At 40.7% G+C, this 24,274-nt stretch overlaps 2 protein-coding genes and 2 non-coding genes across 5 annotated transcripts; 1 reads left to right on the forward strand and 3 right to left on the reverse strand.

Annotated features, from left to right (window-relative positions):
• Nucleotides 1-89: 89 nt before the first annotated feature.
• On the reverse strand, nt 90-163 carry trnai-aau (transfer RNA isoleucine (anticodon AAU)). Its single transcript has one exon. It is a non-coding gene; the product is annotated as a tRNA-Ile (tRNA).
• LOC115786173 (uncharacterized) lies at nt 142-6,307 on the forward strand. Its single transcript, XM_030738222.1, has 3 exons — nt 142-265; nt 763-1,455; nt 5,246-6,307. Exons 2-3 carry the CDS (start codon nt 812-814, stop codon nt 5,907-5,909), a joined length of 1,308 nt encoding a protein of 435 aa, XP_030594082.1. The 5' UTR covers nt 142-265; nt 763-811; the 3' UTR covers nt 5,910-6,307.
• On the reverse strand, nt 4,562-4,635 carry trnai-aau (transfer RNA isoleucine (anticodon AAU)). The gene has a single exon. It is a non-coding gene; the product is annotated as a tRNA-Ile (tRNA).
• skic3 (SKI3 subunit of superkiller complex) lies at nt 6,204-24,151 on the reverse strand. 2 transcript variants are annotated; one of them, XM_030737456.1, is made up of 41 exons: nt 24,045-24,151; nt 22,321-22,410; nt 22,061-22,204; nt 21,705-21,796; nt 21,477-21,552; nt 21,230-21,376; nt 20,902-21,000; nt 20,665-20,773; nt 20,427-20,567; nt 20,218-20,316; nt 19,947-20,071; nt 19,689-19,775; nt 19,415-19,518; nt 19,147-19,273; nt 18,809-18,988; nt 18,513-18,637; nt 18,167-18,417; nt 17,929-18,031; nt 16,947-17,129; nt 16,637-16,787; nt 16,476-16,554; nt 15,727-15,788; nt 15,581-15,637; nt 15,410-15,478; nt 15,012-15,086; nt 14,629-14,770; nt 14,409-14,502; nt 14,218-14,295; nt 13,992-14,116; nt 13,769-13,892; nt 12,862-13,086; nt 12,646-12,718; nt 12,483-12,536; nt 12,123-12,234; nt 11,621-11,749; nt 11,414-11,538; nt 11,142-11,306; nt 9,573-9,725; nt 7,760-7,890; nt 6,681-6,810; nt 6,204-6,511 (listed from the first exon to the last, which is right to left on the reverse strand). In XM_030737456.1, the coding sequence occupies exons 2-41, from the start codon at nt 22,408-22,410 to the stop codon at nt 6,434-6,436; spliced, it is 4,713 nt and encodes a 1,570-aa protein (XP_030593316.1). In that variant the 5' UTR covers nt 24,045-24,151; the 3' UTR covers nt 6,204-6,433. The 2 variants fall into 2 exon arrangements, with proteins under 2 accessions (XP_030593316.1, XP_030593317.1); XM_030737457.1 differs by lacking the exons at nt 21,705-21,796; nt 24,045-24,151 and having other exon boundaries at nt 22,321-22,381.
• Nucleotides 24,152-24,274: the final 123 nt, after the last annotated feature.

The raw sequence follows: 24,274 nt of genomic DNA on the forward strand, positions 1-24,274 counted from the left end.
TTTTATCTAGTGCAGACTTAAGTTTCGATTCTTGCTTGTCAAAGGGTCGATAACGAAATTTGTGGAGGAAAAAAAAAAATAAAGTATCATGGCCCGTACGGGGATCGAACCCGCGACCTTGGCGTTATTAGCACCACGCTCTAACCAACTGAGCTAACCGGCCATATTTATGAGGTTATGACGTAATTAGAACCATAATCGAAACCTACAAGACAGAACGCAAAACGCCATTCCCGCGAGACGACTTAAGGTAACTGCACTTAAGGTAAGGTTAAAACATTTTAACCTCGATCAGCTAGTGCTTGAGAGAGTAGTCATGAGACAGCCTGCTCGGGGTGGGATACATTATTATACTGTAGAAGAAAGCTGGGCCGACATAGGTGATTTAAATCCATTAATATGAGGAAGCAACAAAGTACACAGGGAAGGGCAAGCTCTTTTGCATAGCACATTCTTTAAATATACACAAAAAGAGCAAAATAAAAGGGGAGATTAAAAAAAGGGGATGAAGAGGACAAATTAAAAGTGAGAAATAATTGCACAGCAGTGCAATATAAGAATATCAACATGAATGATGAGAAACATTCAGGAAATGAGAGTGTTTTAATGAAGTTCATGCTGTGAATTTTAGTTATTAGTAGTGAGGGTGTTTCTTTCTTTCTCTCATTGCACTGGGATTTTACTAACCAAAAGTAAAGCAGCAAAGCAATTTCTTTGGAAATTTCTTCTATAAACTAATTCTGATTTTTTTGTGTTTCACAGAGCACTGCAGGTCTTTGTCATCCTCTGTACGCCACATTCTCATAGAAGGATGTCAGTGCAGTTCTCTGGCTGGGAGGTGGTCGACGATGGTGCCTCTTTTACTGGTGTGGCGCTACAGCCGTCGCAGAGACCTCAAAACAGGGGAGTCTACACTATGTACCATGGGACCAGTCCTGCCAGTGCAAAGCTCATCATTGCAAATGGCTTTAAACAGTCATCAAATGGCATGCTGGGAAAGGGTGTCTATGTCAGTCGTGATAAGAAAAAGGCAGCCAGTTATCCAAAGAACAGCAAGCCTTCAGACCGCGTGGTCCTTGAGTTACGTGTGCGCGTTGGCCGTGTCAAACGTATTGACAAGGACAACCATCCTCTGCAGTTAACCTGGCATTCACATGGCTATGACACTGCCTGGGTGCCCCCCAAGTGTGGCATGATAGCTGTGAAAAGTGGCATGGAGGAAGACTGTGTGTTTGATCCCAAAAGAGTGACCGTGGTGGGCATTGCAAACGCCCCGGACACCACAATAAGGACAGAACTTCAGCAGCTTCTTGCAAAAAAATCCAAATCACACGGAAGAGGAGATGATGATGCAGATGTGTGTCCCCTTTGCAAGAGAAAGACACAGCAGGGCTCCCAACACATCAAGCAACAGTGCTGGAAGTGTGGGCAGAACATCTGCATTCTTATGTCGAAGCATTTCTGTCCCTGACAGTCGAGAAAGGAAGAAGAAATTGGATAATCCATGTGTCCTATTTATCAGCTGATGTGTCATAGTGGGGTCAACAGCAAATTATAGCTGATGCAGCTAGTGCAGTATGTTCTAATAATCGATGCTGGATTTGTGGTCGGGGAATTTTTGTAAGCGGTCTACAAAATTTTATTGGTAAACACGATTCTTAAGTCTATTATAGTGTTAATTTCCTATTTATAATGCACTGGTTTTACATTATCTGATCATTATTCATGTTATTGCTATATATTTTTATATGCAAACAAGAAACATGATCTGTTGTACTGAACACAACATTTAACAGAATTAAATACAATAAATATAATTATGATATAAAGAACCAACTGATTAAACTGATGATTTCTAGAATAGAATTTAAAATCCTTCTCCTCACCTACAAGGTCTTGAATAATCAGGCCCCATCTTATCTCAAAGACCTCACAGTCCCATATCACCCCAACAGAGCACTTTGCTCTCAGACTGCTGGCTTACTTGTGGTTCCTCGGATACTTAAGAGTAGAATGGGAGGCAGAGCCTTCAGCTTTCAGGCCCCTCTTCTGTGGAACCAGCTCCCAGCTTGGATTTGGGAGACACACACCCTCTCTATTTTTAAGATTAGGTTTAAAACTTTCCTTTTTGATCAAGCTTATAGTTAGGGCTGGATCAGGTGACCCTGAACCAGCCCTTAGTTATGCTGCTATAGGCCTAGGCTGCTGAGGGGTTCCCATAATGCACTGTTTCTTTTCATTCACCTTATTTACTTTGTTTATACTCCACTCTGCATTTAATCATTAATTGTTATTAATCTCTGGCTCTCTTCCACAGCATGTCTTTTTTTCCTCTCCCCTCAGATGACTGCCCCTCCCTGAGCCTGGTTCTGCCATTCTTCCTGTTAAAAGGGAGTTTTTACTTCCCACTGTCACCAAGTTCTTGCTCATAGGGGGTCGTTTTGACTGTTGGGTTTTCTCTGTATTATTGTAGGGTCTTTACCCACAATACAAAGCGCCTTGAGGTGACTGTTTGTTGTGATTTGGCGCTATATAAATAAACTAAAACTGAATTGAATTAAAACTAACAACTTATCTGTTGCTGTCTGCATCGAACTGAAATTCACATTTAAGAGAAATTCACATTTAACTAATACATTCGTGGTCAGCAACCTTCCTGTTGTTCAGGAATATAACCAGAATACAACCAGCTGGCAGTCAGTCGAGTATGGAGTTAATTTCCTACCAAAAGGTTGCACGCAAAGAAAACATGCTGCACACAACTAAAACCTGTTTTACAAACTGTCCTCAGACATCGCACACACACAAAACATATTTTACAAACTGTCCTCGAGCACAAAATGATCTCTCCTTGAATACAAAACAACCTCTCCTCGCGTACGAAACAGCTCCGCAGTAACTTTGTGCCAAAAGTCACGTGATATGCCAAAAGTCACTTTCCCTCCTCGACAGCAGGGGGTGCTATCGAGACAACCGAAACACGCCGTGAGCAGTATTAACTTTTTTTGTTCACAATATTAACTGTTTTGAACTGCAACTGTTGCTGTATGCCGTTATATTGTTGCTGTATGTATCTGATAATCGAGGTCAAAAATGCTGGATTGTATATCAAGGTTTGGGCACCCCTGCCTAGCCTGAAGAGCTGATTGTACTGTTTGAGTAAATCAAAGTAAAATTTCGTCACCTTCCTAAAAAAATTGGCCTAAGCCATTTTTTCCCAAAAGTGTTTTTTTTTTTTTTTTTGCCTGAATCATCTTTTGACAATAAAGTGGTGGTGATTTATTTATTTATTTTTTTATAAAATAACTTTTGCCAAAAAATGACTTAAGCCATTATTACTTTCAATAATAATGGCCGTTTTATCTGTCGTTATATCTGAATGGTTTCAGATATAACGGCATACAGCAACAGCTGCAGGTCAAAACAGTTAATATTGTGAACAAAAAAGTTAATACTGCTCTCGGCGCGTTTCAGTTGTCTCGATAGCACCCCCTGCTGTCGAGAAGGGAAAGTGACTTTTGGTATATCACGTGACTTTTGGCACAAACTTACCGCGGAACTGTTTCGTACGCGAGGAGGGATCATTTTGTGCTCGAGGACAGTTTGTAAAATATGTTTTGTGTGTGTGCGATGTCTGAGGATAGCTTGTAAAACAGGTTTTGTTTCTGTGCATCAAGTTTTCTTTTCGTGCAACAAGTTTTATTTGTGTGCAGCATTCTTTGCGTGCAACCTTTTGGCAGGAAATAAACTCCATAGGTCGAGTGCCCTCCAGCTGCGCTCATTGAGAAGGATTCATTCAGACTGATGGCAGCATGTTGGCAATGTGGCTGCATTCATAAATGAGGTAGCAGTTATTTAGAAACCTTTTACAGTCTCTCTGAGAGTGACTGCAGTCAGTCCAGGTCAGACTGCAACTGTTTGCAGAAAGGTTGCCTCCTATCAGAGATGACCTGTGCAATCGCCTTGCGGTCAAAAGTGGTCCTGAGTATGTAACACCCTTAAGCTCTGGGCAGCCATTTATTCACCACAAGTTGCAGAATGTAAAAAAATTTAATACAATCACTGGGCGGGAACCAATTTATTTATTTTTTAACTGTATTCCCAGAGCATTTTGATTTTATTTTTTTAAATATATGTATATTTGCTGTCCCTGTATCAATACAATATCACAATATATGCTTTATCAATTCATCTGTCACCCCTAATACAGTCACCTTTTTAGTGCTAACATTAATTCAGGCTGCTGTTTTGTGGGTACTGTTTAATGAAGCTGAGCGCAAGGCCTTTGTGGCATATGTTTGTTAATGTAGAGACAATGATGTACCTGTTCTCGTTTGCATAATAGGGCCACCCACTTCACTTTCTAATCTGTTTGATCCAGTTTATGATGAACAGTTCACACATGGATACGACTCCCATTCTTAGAGTTCTTCTCCCAAACACTCAACACGCAGCAAGGAGTGGGAAGTGAACCAAACCTTTTGAGTGGTAATGTATATTTTGAAAATGATCATCTTTCAAAGAACAATGTTTATAAATGTAGGTTAAATAAAGCTAACTGTGGCCCGTACGGGGATCGAACCCGCGACCTTGGCGTTATTAGCACCACGCTCTAACCAACTGAGCTAACCGGCCTACTGCAATTAGTGGTCAAACTACTCTCAGCACGCGTCGATAGCATGTACGCAAACAAAGTTGAAAGGTGGAGACTTCGTATTCCCGTAAATGGAACAGAAACTGAAAGCTAAACAGATCGAGCCGCCCTGATAAGGTAAGGCTTTAAGTTTGTGAACGTCAAGTAACAAAAGATATTTCGCTGTAATTATCGAGTGATCGGTATTTTAGTTTTAATGACAAACCTTAAACTGCTGACATCCTACTGTCTTGTCATAAATCCCGGCTAACGCTAAGTTAACTCAATAATGTTTGGTTTCTGCAAATGAAAGTAATATTAGTTCATTTCCGGGTATTTAAATACCCAATACTGCCAAATACGCCGCATCATGCATTATAGTTTACAGTATTAGGATCGATTATGTAAGTTGAAAGATTTGACAGTATATCAAATTATAGACTACTTCTTCACATAAGCTTATAGCTTGTTTCAAAACAAGGTACTTCTGTGCCTGTGCACAGAGCTACACTGAATCTCTCCTGGATCTGTCATGATTTACTGGTATTGTATTTATTCCTCACACAGTTGCTGGTCTTTGCGGAGCCTGAACAGCATCCATTTCTGAAGCAGGATGTCACTACAGTTCTTTGGATGGGAGGTTACCTACGATGACGATTCTCCTCGTGTGGAGCTTGGGGCCTCCCAGATGCCTAAAGATAAGGGCGTCTATACCATGTACCATGGCACCAGCATTGCCAATGCACGTCTCATCATTGCCAACGGCTTTCAGCAGTCGCAGGTGGGCATGCTAGGAAACGGTGTGTACGTCAGTCGTGATAAGAACAAGGCACAACGTTATCCATTGAACAGCAGCCCTGCAAACCGCGTGGTCCTCGAGTTACGTGTGCGCGTCGGCCGCGTCAAACGCATTGACAAGGATAACCATCCTATGCAGTACACCTGGAACAACAATGGATATGACACCGCATGGGTACCCCCCAATTGTGGCATGAAAGCTGTGCCCAGTGGCCTAGAAGAGGACTGTGTGTTTGACCCCAAAAGAGTGACGGTTGTAGGCATTGCAATGGCTCCGGACACTGTACTGACAGAGCTTCAGCAGCTTGTGGATAATAGCGTCAGAGGAGACTTGAGTGGTGATGCTGCTTTGGGTGTATGTTCACTGTGCAAACGAAAGCAGCAGCAGGAGTCTCCGCACACCAGGCAGCCATGCTGGGGTTGTGGGCAAAACATTTGTATTCTTATGAGCAAGCATGTATGTCCAGTTAGCATTTAATGAGGACCTGAAAAACTGTAGACCCGTGACACAGATGGAACAAGGATTAATGTCTATGATCTAGCAGAATGAAGGAAACACCTCGAACTGAAATTAAAGTATGAATGAAAGAAATATAAGCAAAATTCGTAGCTCAAAAGCTCCAAGTTTTCTAAAGTATGACTCAAAGTTTATTCTCTTACACAAAATCAGTGATGTCTGCATCTTGTGTATAAAGTTTTCTATGAATTTTAAGTTACTTATTATTCTAATTTTCAGTTTATGTGAAATCAAGATAAGACAATCTTTAGATAGATAAAGCTTCTTTATTTGACCTTGAATCTGCATGTTCACTTCATTTTAAGTATATTTTAAAAATGTGACAATTGTGATTTCAATGCACTGAGCTGATTTGATCATGTAAAGTTATTAAAGCCATATTTTAAGACTGATAATATGAGTGGATGGTGATTTTCTGTTAATAAACCCGCTAAGCTACATCATTTCATAGAGCAATCATAAACGCATAGTGGCAGATGCAAAGTTCAGGATGAAGCGGCGAGCAGTGAATGAAACTCCAGCAGTCTTTGATCTCCATTCATTTTGGCGTGTTGCAAAAGGACCTGCAAAAATGATGAGGAAAAAAAAAAAATATACGTTCACTGTCAAAACTGTGGAAAAATTATTACAAAGGTTAAGCACACAAGTGTAATCACTTTTATTTCCACAAAGGTTTTCCCAAACAAATGTTCCAATCTGGTGTCTGAAGGTACGAGGAAGCTGCACGCTCACCTTCATGAGTTCCTCGTCGTTTTTGGCGTGCAAGTGTCTCAGGAGATACCAGCTGGCAACCTGCGCCACTGTTGCTGGGATATCTTGGCAGGGAATGTATACCAGCCTCTCCAGCAAACGTCTTGTATCCCTGTAGAAGACATAACAGACATGAACAAAAATAAAAAGTATATCACGACTGCTTTCTGCTACACTGCCAGTTCCCATGTAAATGTTTTTCGCTCTCTTTCATCTGCTCCCTTTAGGGGTCAGCCTTGCCTCTCTAACTTTGTTCTCTAACCACACTGCTCGACCTGTCCATTCTGGTCACTCCCAGTGAAAGACCTCCTGTCTTTTTGTCAGTGCCACTGTCTCCAAACCATACATTACACCAGGTCCCACTACTGTCTTGTAAACCTTCCCTTTCACACTTGCCGCTATTTTTCTATCACATATCACCTCCAATACATGTTTCCACCCACTCCACCCTGTCTGCACTCTTTCAGTTGTAAATATGTGTAATAATTTCTCTTAAAAATGTGCCACTAAAAGACTGGTGATCTGATTTTTAATCTAGCTGAAACTGTCTGACACAAACATCCCATCTGAAATCACACTGTACTTCTGTCTGGTATTTTTCTGACTGTTTCTCTCTTTCCCATCAGTAGTTACTAATATATACAGTGTGGAATGAAAATACTGATATTGTGATTATGCTTGGCACCAGAGTTTCTGCAGGATTTAGCCAGGTCACAGTTGGCAGATTTGCTCTGCTCAGCATTCTGATGAATGTACTCTAATTAACCATCCTGGCAGTCCTCTAAGGTGACAGAATGCTATAATACCAGGACACAAAAAATGTAGTTTTGCAGTTCCAAAAGTACAAATATATTGACACATGGACAGATGGAAGCATGGATTTAGAGTTTTAGGGATCTTATGTTTCATTTAATCACTTAAGCTGATAAATTAAAGATCTAGTGGGATAAAAACATTTGCATGGCTATCTAGGTTGACCATCACTACTGCAAACTGCACCTCGATGTACATTAATAAAATTCTGCTTGCAGTAGAAACAGAGGGTAGTGAGATGCACTGACCTAGCAGCCATCTTTGTCACGAACTGGAGCAGAGCCTGGAAAAGAAGGGCCACAGGGGATGAGCCCAGCTTCAGAACCTCAGTAGTAGCTTCCAACACCAAGTCTTTCCAGTCATTTCCTGGGACGCCCACCTTTGAAGTCAGATCACACATGGCTCAGAGAAAACTTGCAAAGAGAAACCTACACAAAATAAACCCATCTAGTAAATCTGTAATACTTAAAGCTACACTATATTGCCACAAGTATTCGCTCTTCTACCTTCACATGCATATGAACTTGAGTGCCATCCCATTCTTAATCCATAGTTTAATATGATGTCGCCCCACCCTTTGCAGCTATAACAGTTTCAAATCTTCTGGGAAGGCTTTCCACAGGGTTAAGGAGTGTTTATGGGGAATTTTGGCCATTTTTCCAGAAGCACATTTGTGACGTCAGACACTGATACTGGATGAGAAGACCTGGCTCGCAGTCTCCGCTCTAATTCATCCCAAAGGTGTTCTGTCGGGTTGAGGTCAGGACTCTGTGCAGGCCAGTCAAATTCTTCCACACCAAACTCGCTCATTATGGACCTGCTTTGTGCACTATTTTACAGTCATGTTGGAACAGGAAGGAGCGATCCCCAAACTGTTCCCACAAAGTTGGGAGCACAAAATTGAAGCATTAAGTGTTCCTTTCACTGGAACTAAGGGGCCAAGCCCAACTCCTGAAAAACAACCCCACAATATAATCCCCCATCCACCAAACATTACACTTGGCACAATGCAGTTAGACAAGTTCCATTCACCTGGCAACTGTCAAACCCAGATTTGTCCATTGGATTGCCAGGTGGAGAATTGTGATTTGTCACTCCAGAGAGCATGTCTTCACTGCGCTGGAGGCCAGTAGAGGCATGCTTTACACCACTGCATCTGATGCTTTGCATTGCACTTGGTGATGTAATTCATCCCAAGGGTGTTCTATCAGATTGAGGAATCCCGAATCTGTGCAGGCCTGTCAAGTTCTTCCACACCAAACTCACTCGTCCATGTCTTTATGGACCTTGCTTTGCGCACTGGTCATGTTGGAACAGGAAGGGGTCATCACCAAACTGGACAAAGTTGGGAGCATGAAATTGTCCAAAATGTCTTGGTATGCAGAAGCATTACCATGCTGGAATTCAATGAGCTCCTGAGAGCGACCCATTCTTTCAGAAATATAAATCTTATAAAAATCTGCATGCCTGGGTGCTTGGTTTTATACACCTGTGGCCGTGGAAGTGATTGAAACACCTGAATTCAATGATTTGGATGGGCAACTGAATACTTTTGGCAATATAGTATATATTATTTGCAAAAAATGTGTGTATCACATGCAACAGCTTTCACAGGAACCTTGAATACAATTAAAATTTGATGACAGCAAAAATCTGTTTAGCATTAGCAAGTAAATATTGTGAGAAAGGGGCCAAAAAGCATAAATACCTGGTAAAACCACAAAATCAGCTTCTTGTTAACCACTTAGCTTTGGCTGCTGATCCTTTAACTCATCCATCTTTTATCCCCTCTACCTTGATTCTGCCCACTTGACAGGGATGCAAAAAGGAGCCGACTCTGGCTTTTTGTTTGTATACATGCAACTTTGTAATTTTTATTCAACACAACTGAGTTCTTATTGCTAAAATGCAAAAAATATATAGTATCCCTACATAATGCAATATCAAATTTTCTTGTTTCTAGTCACAGTATTAACACAATGGAGTCATGCTTTAATAGCTGTAATTTGTTGCCCTAATATTATGGCTCCAGATTGATATTTATCTTAAACAGATACTCACCATACAGGGTCCAAGAGCTAGAAGGGCTAGTCGGAGGAGGCTGGCTACCTGGCAGCTGTGCACGCCAAGCTGTGAGGCCAGTTGGAGACTCTGTCTATAAACCATGACTGCCTGAACCAGTAGGCCCTGGCTGCGATACACCTCAGCCAGCCACTGAATGGAGAGGAACAGAAGAGCAGAAGAGTCACAGAATAAATGAAGATGACTTGGAATTGAGACAAGAATTTACAGAGTGACAGGTGGGGGAGAGAATATAAGATTAATTAGAATTACTGTTTCAAGATGCCAATATCTTCATCTAATAGAAAGATAAAATGGCTAGAAAAAAATCTCTTATAACTACCGTATTTTCCGGAGTATAAGTCGCACTTTTTTTCATAGTTTGGCTGGGGGTGCGACCTATACTCCGGAGCGACGTATATGTGACATTTATAACACATGAACCAAAATACTCCAGCCACTTGACATCTCCGTGAACTGCAGCTTTAAGGCAGTCTTGCGTAACCTGTGGGCGCAGTGGATGATGGATGGAGAGCACAGCTTAACGGCAACTGGGAGAATGCGCCACCCAACTTTCCTGGAAGTCATTGGATGGATCAAGAAAACATGGGCTTCAGTGACAAACCATCCTGTTGGGATTCAGAAAGGCTGGAATAATTGGAACTGCAGCTGACGACAAGTCTGACTAACGCGACACAGAAGAGGAAGCGGCGCTTCGTCTACGGAGTGTACGGAATTGTTTAGAAGTGACACCGAGGATGAAGAATTCAATGGATTGATGGTTTGGTTAACTTGTTAGTATGTTCTTTATGCTATGGTTATCTGAATAACTTAATGTTACGTTAACATACCGAACACGCGTTCGTTGTGCGTTATGTAGCTGAATGTGCTACGTTAGCATAACGTAGGCGTAACCGTGTTCGTCCTGTTCTTTAATCCATTATTATTTTAAATTGCCGTTCAAGATGGAATTTCTGCTCTGGGTCTCGGATTCTATCAAAAAGATAGAAGTGCGACTTATAGTCCAGTGCGACCTATATATGTTTTTTTCTTCTTTATTATGCATTTTTTGGCTGGTGCGACCTATACTCCGGAGCGACGTATAGTCCGAAAAATACGGTATATAATATTGGCTTATTAATATTAATAATGAAGCCATATCTCTCAAAGAACTCAAATGCTATATATTTTTTTAAACTCCACATTTATGGTGTAATCCTTGTAGTACCAATTGCCCATATGTTCAAGGCTTTTTGCTGCTACTCCTCTATTGGTAGCAACTATAATTAAGTGCAGCAATTTGAGGTTTTCAAGTAAGGTAAAGTGTGGTCAGAGTCTCAGTGAAAGCAAGAGAAAATGCTGGTGGAGGAAAAAAATTATTTCAGTGCAAAAAAGAAAAAGTTTCTCCAAGATGCCGTCTTTTCTTGATGTGGTTGTTTTAGCTACATCTGTGTATCCATGTCAACAATGTAGTTTAGCAGTATTTAAAACTACCATTACAATAGTGGCAAATTAAATCAAAGAAGTACTTATCAGTTAGTCACTGCAGTTGAGCAGGTACCCACTTACATGCCATGCTCCAAGATTGGTAGGGTTCATCATCACAGCACTGCTGAGCTGTTCCAACACAGGTTCTGGGAGGACAGTACCACCATCAGTCATAAGGAGGCTCTGACACTGTACCTGCCTCAGTGACAGCATCACTGCTGGGTGCTCAGGGGACCCATTCAAGACCTGTGATAAAGGTAAGACAGTGTCAAGCACAAGGTTTAAACCCTTCAACACAGACGTAATGCTGACTATGTGTGCACACAGTGCATGTGTGTGTTCTCATGTCCTACCTGTGTGCAAAGGACTTCTGCCTGCTTTAGCTGTCCCTCCAGCATGAGGCCAGTCACTGCCTGTTGTAGTACCCAGCCTTCAAGAGACTGGGCTAGAGGGCGCTCTAATTCATCCACACTACGCACTGAAAAACAGAAAGGTGTTAGCATACAGTCACGCACGCGCAGACGTGCACACAAAAAGTAAAGGTGCTCCAGTGAACAGACCTTTCTCAGAAACTACAGACATAAGGGTCTGCTGCAGTGCTTGTCTGCGAGGAGCAGAACCAGAAAGATGACAGGAAGTGTTTTCAGTGTGACAAGCAGCCATTAACCCAGCCCACGTTGCTGGATCATCTAAAGCAGAGAACAGAACTAAGACTCAGATATGTACAAGCAGGTATCTCACACAGCCATGTTCTCAGAGAAATGTCACATATGAGACTGAAATTATTCCTATGTAGGTAAGGTCCCACTCCAGTGACATAAATAATCATGAATAAGCTTTCCTTGCTACCAAAATGCAATTTATTTCCTCTCTGCCGTATAATAGATGCCCTTATCTGAAGGAGTGGCGTCCCATATATACAACATAGTTCACTAGAATTGTGCTAATTTAACAAATTGATCTTTAGATACATTTACGTACTTTGTACATTTTCAGTTTTTAATGATTAAAAAACAAATATTGTGTTTATTGTGCATAATAAAATTATGCATGTGTGTTTACCAGGACAGAGCAGTACAGCTCTCTGCATAGTCTTCAATGCATTTTTGTGGCTGTCCTCTCCAGAGTGTCTGCCACCGGCCAGCTGGTTCACTCCACTGTACAACAACGCCCTCTGCAGTAACACAAGTCAACTGTTTAACATGCAATCACTGTGAATATTAGGGTAAAAAATAAATTTTTAGCAAATTCATTATCCTATGTTTTAAAATATATTCCTAATGTAGAAAACTAAGAAAAAGAAATGAATTAAATAGAGGCTAGTGAAAAAAAAAATTAGCAAAAAATAAAAGTAAAAATATTTTTACTTCCAAAAAGTAAAAATATCTTTATTTTAAAAAGGAATTACAGTCACATTTTTACCTTTCCTTGGGTCATACTGGAGAGACAGGCAACATGGCCAGCCACTGCACCACCCTGTAATACAAAAGAGCCAACCCCCCCCCACCAAAAAACCATGAATCACAAGCAACCAAAAGTGTTTGAGTATAACTGATTTCTTAGGTGTAGCCTAATACAAGCTTACATTTGCCTTTTTAGGGTAGTACTGTGGAACCACTCTGGACAGAAGTGCCCACAAAGAAGCATTTCCAGGATTGCTGTAAATAAGACAGGAAAACACTTGTTACATTTATATGTTGCTGCAGCATCCAGAGTTGTTGCAGTTGTTGGTAATTCACAGAAACAGAAAGCAGAGAGGCATTTGCTGATTTTATCATTAAGGTACTTAAGTAAAGTATACCTGTGCACAGCTCTTGAAACCTCCCTTGGCACTGCGCTGAAGTTGCCCTGCACAGCCAACAAAGTGCAGGTGAGTAGACATCGCTGCTCGATAGCACTCCCAGAGGCTGAACCTTGCTTTAGCAGCTCAGTAAGGGCAGCAGCAGCTAGCGTAGCATCGCTGTGGACCAATCCCAAAGCACATAAACAAACCAGAGATTCTGAGATCGGCTCCTTTAACATCGAACTGTGGGAACAAGAACCAGAAACAAATCATTTTAGTTTGCAGGCAAGACTAGTACAATTACTATAATATCTAATGAAATTAAAAATACAAAACAAGATATTACAAAATATTTTCCATGACACAAATAGTTTTCTTAACCGTTTTCTGTCAAAGGGCATTCTTTTAAAAACAGGAAACTACCACATACGTGCACGATCCTGTCCCACATATCTCTTTTTGATTTATTTCTTTGGCTAACTGACAATGCACTTATACAGCTATAGCTAAAAGTCAGTTTTCCTTTATAGACTCTGAGCAGAGAATCCCATTGGTGTGCAGTTAAAAATAAAAGACAGCAATCAATTGTGATAAGTCTAAACCTGAAACATAACAGCATTTGCACAATAAAAGAACCTTTTAAAAGTTTACAACTATAGAGCACAACAGAAGTAATTCAGAAAGCAGGTTCAAGTGTTTTGTCTTCCAGGTTTAGCAGTGCTGAGTGGCAACAAGCCCTTTTTACAATAAAAAGAAAAAAAAAAAATAAGGTTTTCTGAGTTTATTTTTATACTAGCAAATATTGGAAATAATGGCTAGTGGGAAAAAGCTACATTATTTATTAAAGTGACAGACAAAAAACCCCCCCAAAAAAACACACACATACAACTGATAACTGATGCAGTCCAGAAAACAGTGAACTCACCATTTAAAAAGCAGAGTCTTGGCTGAGTCTAGGTTGCCCTGCTGGTGCTGCAGCAGGGCCAGAGCTGTCAGTATATAAGCCTTTTCCTTCTCACTAGAAGCCACAGCCAAGGCACGTTCGTAGGCTATAATACACACACACACACATGCAACAGTTTATTCACAATCACTATGGGATGTAAACACATATGAAATCTTTGACTTTGGTGTTTTTCCATCTTTACCATTGATGCTTTCTGGGATGAGTCCTGCCTTGCAGTAGGCCAGAGCCAAACCAACCAGGTCACTGAGCTCTCGCAGTGGAGTGGAATTATAAGCATGCACTGCCTCCTCCCAATGACCCAAAGTGCTGCAAAAGCCACAGTGGAACATAAAAAAAGTGAAGTTTAGGATAGAAGTTGAGCAATTTTAAAAATGATTTAAGGATATCATAATGAGGGAGCTGGTTACCACAATGCACGGCCATAGCTGCCCAGAGAAAACGCCAACTCTTCTGAAGCGGACGTGGACTGAAGCAGTTCAGCTGCTCTGAGGAAGCATAGTGGATGGTGAAAGGTCAGTTGAAAACCCAATATATGTAACATCATGTTCCTTATCTGCTTCATCAATTAGAAAGCAGAAATTGTATTTCAAATGCAGACCTTTGGTAAGCCTGTAAGGCCTGTCTCTTCAGGTGCAGGTGCTCATTCAGGTAGCCCAGCATAATGAATGCATCAGGGTCTGATTGAATCCTCTCTAAAAGGGATACAAAAAAAAATTTACAAATGACAAAAATATCTGCCAGTAACAAATGCAAAGCTAAATGAAAACCAACACATTTCTGGATCCTGTGCGCAAATCGGCATACAGCGGATGATGTACCTGTGTACTTGCTGAGTGCCACCTGAGCAGCAGAGATGGCATTCATCTGGACGATGTTGTAACGGTACAGCTCTGAGTCTCTGTTGCTCTTATCCAGCAGGGTGGAACAAACCCAGTAGGCATAACCTTTCACACCTTCCATCTGATGGAGTTGATGAAGACAGACAGAAATGCAATGGAATATTGGAGTCCGACAGACCAAGGCAAAACATCTACTGCATTTTGTGTTTCACCATGGCATCATTACTATATCCTTACTACTAAAAGGCTTGGAACTGAAAATTAATCACAACGGCTAAGAAAGGTGAAGCAAAGACTGTTATTATCTCTCTAATAAGTGGGTATTACAATAGCAACCACAGTGGTTTTGGCAGGTCACGCACATGTGTGCTGAGTTCAGTGGTGTGCCTGAAAAGATCCATGGTGTCATAGCTTCCCACGCTTTCTGCTATCAGTGCCTGACAGGAAGACAAAAGGATAAAACTATAATTTAGACAAATAAAGGCAAAGAGGCCAAAAAAGTCACAGTGTTATGCCAGTACTTTCAGTGTCATCAAACTTTATGGAGCCCCCCCTCACCAAGCAATGATGTCTCTCACATTCATTACTATTCCAATAATACAGCCCAAGAAATAATTTTACTTCTCTCTGCTAGTTGTGGCTTTGTCATATGATAAGCATATGCATTTATGGGAGATAGTTTACATTCATCATTGCCTATAATGTGTTATTTTCTTGGCTTGGGGGCTGTGAAGTTACCAATAAGTGCTGTAAATGGTACCTGTCCAATCCAGCAGTTGACATAAAGTGGCTCCAAAGACTGAGCAATCTTGAATGCCTCGTGTGCAAGCTGTAACAATAAATCCATATTTAAACAATGAAAATGCCATCCAGCTATGATAGAAAAAAAAAAACTGAAGAAATATACAGTTTAAACCAAGTCATCACATACTTCTATATTGTCTTTCTTCAAATACAGACTACCAAGGTTTGTCCAGGCAACAACATTCTGCAATAAGACACAACAGTCACGTCAAAAAAGCTGAATATTTTCTAAGAACACTTTTTTAATTTCTACACCAAACGAGCCATACATACGTTGGGCTCAACTTGGATGGACTTGATGAAGCAATGCTGAGCCAGAGCACAGTTCTCAAGACCTGGTGTGACAGAAAGAGGAGAAAATATTTAGTGCTCCTGCATAGGTTGCTTAAAAGTATATAGTTATTTATATTAATTGGTTCATTTGAAAGTGAACCAAGACATTCATTAACATCTAGCAGTCATATTGCTTTTGCATATTTGAAAAATGATATAATTAGAACCATTGTGTAATTATTTCTTGAAGGCAGCATTAACCCAGGCCAAATGTAAACTGTAAGACAGGCTTTTCTTCATCAGAAGAAAAACCTGTCTTATACCCCAGCCTGTTAAAAATGACTGCACCTTCTAGGCTAAAAATCTTGAGGTGACCTAAATAAAAAACAAAAAAAACTAAATAAAATAAATAAATAATTTGCTTTTCTGTTTTGGTTTTGATTTGAGGAGCTTTAAGGAGCAGAACTTGCACCTTGACATGTATATCAAACTGAAGTCCATCAAGTTGATAGACCTTAGTACTTTTGCCAGAGGAATGAAGATATTTTCACATGCCATCACATTTTGATGCTTTTTAGGGTGAAACAATAACAGGCAGAGCTTTCAACAGACTGTAGGTCTTTGTGCTTTGACAGTGGGACAGTGCTGCTTCATTCCTAAGTGTGAGGCAAAGAGAGAAAAAAAAAAAAAGCAAGACATATGGGCTTTTGGTCTGAAAACATACCCCTGTTACCTGAGAATGCCATTACCTTTGTTCATGGAAACAACTCCCAGGGCATTCCAGAAGCTGTGGTTCCTGCTGTCCATCATGACAGCTTTTTTAAAGCACTGCAAAGAAGAAAAAAGACCTAGAGAGACCTCTTTTGGGAACACAGAATGCACAAGTGTTGTACAGAATTCTTCAAATTACCTGTTGGGCCTTCTCAATGTCCACAGATGGGGAGTTCTGGTCATTCTGTGTTAGGCAGGGTATGCTGGTGGCCTGGTGATAATAGTTGAGTCCTAAGTCATACCAAAGACTGGCAACTTCAGGCATCAGCTTCAAAGCATGAGCATAGCACCTGTGGCAAAAACACATCCATTTATTGTTCACTGTTCAATTTCTGCTTGGCTAACAGGTGCAGATTGCCAATGGCAAAAAAAAAAAAAAAGGACAAATACATCAGGATTGATTATTGTTATCCAATATCAGCTTTATTATGGTTCGATATTGGTCGTACCTCTCACCAACTTTTAGTGTCTGGACCTGGTTGAGCATGTGGCTCTCAGTGTTGGCATCTAAACCGGCAAGTAGGGCTGGCACTAAAACCTTGGCTCTGTTTGGGGACACGGTGCTAACTGCAGTGCAAGCGTCTCCCAGAAGTTTCCACAAGCAGGAAAGGTCTGGTCGCAGCTGTACAGCTCTGAAGATCACAAAGATGTCAAAGGATAGACAGATTTAAATCTAAAATACCATAATGTCTGTAATGAATCTCAGAACAAGACTAAACGAGTGATATATATAATGTTTTTATATGTATAATGTTTAGAACCACCAGTGTGGTATAGGGCAACAGGCCTACAGCAAACACAGTGGCCATATTGCCAACGTTTCTCTCGTTCTCAGCAAGTTTTAGTAGAGCATACAGAAAGCAGCCCTTGACATGCAACAAGCTAGGCAATGCAATAAAGTTCAACTTTTGGCAAACAATGCTAAGTGACATGTTCAGTATCCTAGTTAAGCAAAAGGATTGACACCTTGGCTGTTCTTTTGACTTGAACATTAATTTTTATTGTAATGAGTTAGTAACATATGAAGCTTGGTAAGCCATTTCCTTGATCTGCTGAGTGACCCATCTCCTGCTAATGCTAGCTAGCCTGCCTAAGAGTATGAATTAAAATAGGCTTTAGGGTAGCTAAAGTGTACTTGTCCCAACTAAATGATTACATTATGTTTGTTCAGTCTGAGAGATCACACTCTGTCTCTTTCTAAATGGCAATAGTGTCACATTGCACTGATGTGTAGCTGCCATACTGGCTGCTAAAGCATAGACCAGAGAAGCTCACATTACAATACAGAGAGCAAGTGTCAATCCATTCACTGCTAAAAGCACCATTACTCTGCCATAATTTCACTAGCAAATAGTTGTTTGCTGCTATGATAATGTTACAAATGTCATACAGAGCCTTTTAGAGTTTGCAGGATGAATATTTCGTCATTACCTGAAGAGGTTCTGTATTGCTTGCTGAATGAGGTCAATGGCTCCTCCATCTCTGCAGTCCTCCATTAAACTTTTTGCCAGAGAAAGCTGGCATTCCCCAAGACCTGAATAAAAGACCATGTAAGTAAAATTAAATGCCCAGGTTTCATCACTCCCTGAAAATTTGCAATAAAATGCCTAACAGATTACATTAAATAAAATGAAATGCATGCAAAGGGTACAATGAAACATTCACTTACCTTTAAGGGCAGGCACATAGTCCTGCTTTGCTGTGATCAGCAAGTACTCCGTGACAGCCTCTTTGAACTTGCCCAGAGTCTGTTTGATGGCAGCAGCCTGGTAGACACTGTAGATAGAGGAGGGCTGAAGCTGATGTGCTTTACCAAAGGCTTTCAGAGCAGCTGTGAAGCTCCGGCGGTTTAGATATGCCTCACCTAAACACTCCCAACACACCCAGTCCTCTGGGTCTGCTCTTAAAGCGGCCTGCAGGCTATAGTTATAAATAAAACATTCAATAGCACTTAAACACTTGAAGCACTTAGATCAAAGTAATAAAATTAGCTGTCTCAGATGTGTAACTCTTACTCCGCTATGGCCTGTTGATTTTCTCCCGCTTTCAGGTAGTAAAGGCCTCGTCTCATCCAGGCCCATTTAGCTGAGCCTGGAGTGGCTTTCTCTAACACAGACTGAAGAGTGGCCAAGGCAGTTTCCTATACCAATCCATGAAGAGAGAAGGAAGTGTAAAAAGGGGGGACACGAAAAACAAAAACATGGGAGAGTCAAGAAAACTTGTAAGGAAACCATAAAACTGTAACAAAGAGCTAACAAAGACGCCTGACTCTCAGAACATGGTGACTTTTTTTGCCACTAAGGCAACTCACCATGTCCCCCTGCCCCATACTGAGATCCACAGACGCAGCTCCGGACTCAACATCTTCACTGTCCAGGTGAAAAGCCTTTTTGTAGCAGCCTTGCGCACGGTCATAATCCTTCACAATCTCCCGATAATAATGCCCAAGGTAGCGAAATACACAACCAAGGTGTGAATCTAGCTTTGCAGCCTGAAATAGACAAATGAAGCTTTGAAACTAAAATGCCATTCAGCTCTGTTAACAGAAAAAAATGATTTGTGGGCAAGTTTTTCAAAGACTGATCCATTAGCACTTGAATTCACCTTTCCTACCATATACACAAAACTTTCAATAACAATTGCACTAGCCTTCAGCAAATGTGTGTGAGCTTTGCTCCGGTCTTTACGGGTTTCTTCTCCCATATCCCAGTAGAGTTGTCCGAGCAAAAAATAATACTCTCCACAGTCTGGGCTCTGACTTGCAGCCTTTTGAAAACTACACAAAAGAAATACAAAAAAACAGTTTGATGTTAAGAACCAAATTATTTTCTACCACACAAATAGGTGCTTTTACACAAGTTTAAGACAGTAGACTAGTATGCATAAAAGAAATTTCTTCTTCTTTTTTTTTTTTTACCTCTGCTCTGCCAGATGCTCTTCACCTTTAGCCAAGTGCACCAGTCCTCTCAGAGCCAATCCTTGGGCCAGGTTTGGGTTGGAGGCTAACAGCTCTGATGACATCTATAAAAGACGGAGTAGTTTAATGCTCACCAATCCATCTTCACAAGACACATATTCCTCTCATCCTGCATTCACAGCTTTTGAATGCTGCATTTTTAAAATAAGAAAAATATGTTATGAATATGAAAACAGAAAAATAAATATTTTTCAGTGAGTAAAATAATTTCAACCTTAAGTGCTTGATCAGTCTGTTCTTTGTTAAGGTATGCACGTCCTTTAAGGGCTAACAGAACCGGGTCTTTTTCAGCTTCAGGAATCTAAAATAGAAAGACAACAGACACAGACATGCCATTTCCTGTGACACTATATAAAAAAATCCAGAATAAATTATTTTATGCTCTAAATTAAATGCAAGAATATGCAAGAAAATTAAAAATAAATTCGACCTATACAATGTTGTTTAAAGCAAGCATTTACCAACTCATCACCTGTTTAAATGTCTCTAAAGCTTGATCTCCAGCCTTCTCGCCACCACTTCTCACTAAAGCCTCTAGCTTCAATCGAAGAAGTCTGATCCTCAGCTCCTTCTCTCCAGAGTCACATACATTCAAACCTAACAGAGCAGGACACACAGAAGTATATATGTTTTTTAAGGGATTTAAGACAGCTGCTCTTTGAAGGCAGTGCTTAAGACCCTTCTTATTCACCCTCTTTGTAATTACATCTTGGTGATGTCTGAGTGAACACACTTAAAAGTACCTTGTGAGCATGATGTAGCGCTGTCAGAGTATTTGTGAATTTTAAACTGGGCTTCAGCCAGACTGTACCATCCTGTACTTAAGCTCATTTTCTTCAGTCCTAATAAAAATGGAACAGACAGGTAGTGAACAAAAATTGCCATCAAGTGTACATCTGAGTATAAAGTGTTCAGGTATGTTTTTACATTGTTTGTTATTGTGAAAACTAACCTTGTGTAAGGTCATCAATGGCATCTTTATACCTCCATTCTAGCAGCGCTTTGGTGCCCAGACACAAATGACCCAATCCACTGCCAGGGACCAGATCCATGAGGCGGGAGAAACAGCTAACTGCATCCTCATTAAAGTTGCCTTTATAAAAGAGACATATGGTTGCCATTCATGAACATCCATTATGAGTACAAAGGACAATAATTATTATTATTATTATTTTTTTTTTAAGATTTACCATTTTTAAGATAATGATGACAAAGGACCTCAAGAGGATAACTTTGGTCAGGGTAGAGGGAAAGCATGGATTGACATGCTCCAGTCATTCTGGCTTCTTCTTGTGGCAGCTGCAATAAGACCAGATTAACATGTAATTTAGGAAAGTTAACTACCTAGATTACAGATACACTTCCACATTCTAAGGATCCTTCAATTTATGTTATGGTGAGGCAGACATGAGAGAGGATTCACTTACTAGAGAAAGACATTTGAGATAGTCAGCTGAGACCTTCTTGTGGTCCTTTCCTGGCGCAGGATCGATCAGAACTAGAGCCTTCTCAAATGCTGTGATTAACTGATAAGCACAAACAAACCAAAGACAGCATAGAGACGTGTGCAGTAGGAAATAGCAAATAAAAAAAAATAGAGATTATGACATCTACAAGGTAAGGCAAGCCAGCTGTAGCCAGCTTATTACAGTGGATTGGATTAGAAGAGACAGAATCTTAAGTACTCAGAAGTGTTTGAACATAAAAGGAAACATAATGTTGATGAGTTTAAGCCCACATTTTGGGAAGTCTTACATGCTGCTGAGTTTCACTGTCGTGCTCCACCTCCTTAAGACAGTCTGAGAGGAGCTGGGTCATCTTTTCCAACAGCTGCACTAACTCTTTCTTATCAACAGCCTCTTCTTCCTTCAGCTGAATGAGCTGCAGCCAAACCTTGGCCAACTGTCCGCACACACAAATTCATACATGTGTTTAAAAAAAAAAACAAAAAACGTGCACACAGAAAAAAAACACTATTTTCATTGGTCTTGGAATTGCATACCTTTAAATATTCTTTGTCAGAGTCATAAATATCTGATAGTTTGTTGATCACCTCATAGCATTTGTTTTTGTCTGAGCTGTGAATAGAAAAAACTGAAAAATCAATAACCTCAATAATCTGTCATCATTTATTAATTACTTTCAAATAAACTGTTTTACTCCTTGTTATTTTTTATCTATTTATTTATAGGACACTTCAGGACAGCAATACAACGTTTCCATATCTTACCTCGCATACAACTCAACAAGCTTCTGATAGACATTAGGCAGCTCAACTTTGAAGTCCCACTGATCAGTCTTCTCATACAGATTTGCTAATCCCTTAAATAAAAAATAATGTAATATTGCCACTGTTCTTAATAACTAGGCATGGGGAAACAAATAGTTTATAAAAGATGAGATCCTGAATAAAGATTAATTCATCTTTGTAAAAACGTACCCACTCTTAAGAGGGACCCAGATGAAATGTGACTACTCTAAAGCCATTTAAACTATTTATTATTAGCAAATTAACTGATCTTAGTAGTGTAGTTTTAAATAGCTAGAAAAATCAGTTATCAGTCCCCAATACATTTGGCACCTTACCTGCCAAGCCAGCAGTTGCTCTGGCTCCAGCTCCACTGCCTTTTTATAGGCTGCCTGTGACTGATCTGGTTGATCCAGTTCACTGGCTGACAAGCCGATGAAGACCCAAGCATTGTAATTGTTTTTCTCAATTTTCAAAACAGTCTAAAACCACAATACAGACAGTTCAGTCAGCTTTACATTTCCTTCCCAGTATGACTGAGAGCAACATATTAAATGTCAATATACAATTGTTTTTTTTGAATTTTGAGATACTTAACCTTGCAGTGTTTCAGAGCCTCTTTGAACTCTTTGTTTTTAATGGCCTCTCTGGCATTTTTCAGTGCAGCTTTCACTTCTTTATTAGACATCTTGTGGTTAGGAGGAGACAACAAAGAAATACACTGCTCAAAAAAAATGAAATGAACACTTTGAAAACACATCAGATCTCAGTGGGAGAAAAAATAATCATGCTTGATATCTATACTGATATGCACTGGGTAATATGTTAGCAATGAAAGAATGCCACTTTGTTTGATGGAAATGAAAATTATCAACCTACAGAGGGCGGAATTCAGAGACACCCCGAAATTCAAAGTGAGAAAAATTATGCAGCAAGCTGGTCCATTTTGCTAGCATTTCACTGCAGCAACTCAAAAAGGTACTTAGTAGATTGTATGGCCTCCACGTGCTTGTATGCATGCTTGACAACGTCGGGGTATGCTCCTAACGAGACGACGGATGGTGTCCTGGGGGATCTCATTCCAGATCTGGACCAGGGCATCACTGAGCTCTTGGATAGTCTGAGGTGCAACCTGGCAGTGTTGGATGGACACAAGCATAATGTCCCAGAGGTACTCTATTGGATTTAGGTCAGGTGAGCGCAGGGGCCAGTCAATGGTATCAATTCCTTCATCCTCCAGGAACTGCCTGCATTCTCTCGCCACATGAGGCCGGGCACTGTTGTGCACCAGGAAGAACCCAGGACCCACTGCACCAGCGTAGGGTCTGACAATGGGTCTAAGGATTTCATCACGATACCTAATGGCAGTCAGGGTGCTGTCGCCTAACCTGTAGAGGTCTGTGCGTCCGTCCATGGATATGCCTCCCCAGACAACCACTGACTGACCACCAAACCGGTCATGCAGAACAATGTTACAGGCAGCATAACGTTCTACACGGCTTCTCCAGACCCTTTCATGTCTGTTACATGTGCTTAGGGTGAACCTGCTCTCATCTGCAAAAAGCACAGGGCACCAGTCATGGACCTGCCAATTCTAGTATTCTATGGCAAATGCCAATCGAGTGCCACGGTGCCGGGCAGTGAGCACAGGGCCCACTAGAGGATGCTGGGCCCTCAGGCCACCCTCATGAAGTCTGTTTCTGATTGTTTGGTCAGAGACATTCACACCAGTGACCTGCTGGAGGTCATTTTGTAGGGCTCTGGCAGTTTTCATCCTGTTCCTCCTTGCACAAGAGAGCAAATACCGGTCCTGTTGATGGGTTAAAGATCTTCTACGTCCCTGCCCAGCTCTCCTAGAGTAACTGCCTGTCTCCTGGAATCTTCTCCATGCTCTTGAGAGTGTGCTGGGAGACGCAGCAAACCTTCTGGCAATGGCACGTATTGATGTGCCATCCTGGAGGAGTTTGACTACCTGTGCAACCTCTGTAGAGTCTAAGTATCGTCTCATGCTACCAGTAGTGACAATGACCCTAACCAAATGCAAAACTAGTGAAAAAAAAAGTCAGAAAAGATGAAGAGGGAAAACATTAAAACGTGTTCATTTAATGTTTTCTTTTGTTTGATTTTTTGAGCAGTGTATATCAAAATAGGTCCTGTCACATAATCAGTCCTGTAAAATAATAGCTGATTGTTGGCTAATGTTGCTAGCTAGCAACATTAGCATGAGCTTGTTATGATCATAAAATGCACATTTTAGAATGAAATCGCATTTAAAAGCATAGTTTATACTTAATATACAACTTGTTCAATTAACCGAGTTACCTTTAACCCTTGTACGTTTCAAAAATGTGTAAAATAAAAAAACAAACAAACAAAACGTTGGCCCATCCACTGTTTACATTGACAGCTTACGCTGCGTTCTCCGGATGACACGGAAGCAGAAGAGAAGTAACGACACTGGATTTTCAAATTAAATTCAAGGCGGCGTTCCAGCTTCGGAGATCGACGTTACTCGGTGAGCGTTGTTAACAGTCTGTGTCCCCAGATCGTCG

Source organism: Archocentrus centrarchus, chromosome 9, assembly GCF_007364275.1.
Source record: "Archocentrus centrarchus isolate MPI-CPG fArcCen1 chromosome 9, fArcCen1, whole genome shotgun sequence".
NCBI classification, from domain to species: Eukaryota; Metazoa; Chordata; class Actinopteri; order Cichliformes; family Cichlidae; genus Archocentrus; species Archocentrus centrarchus.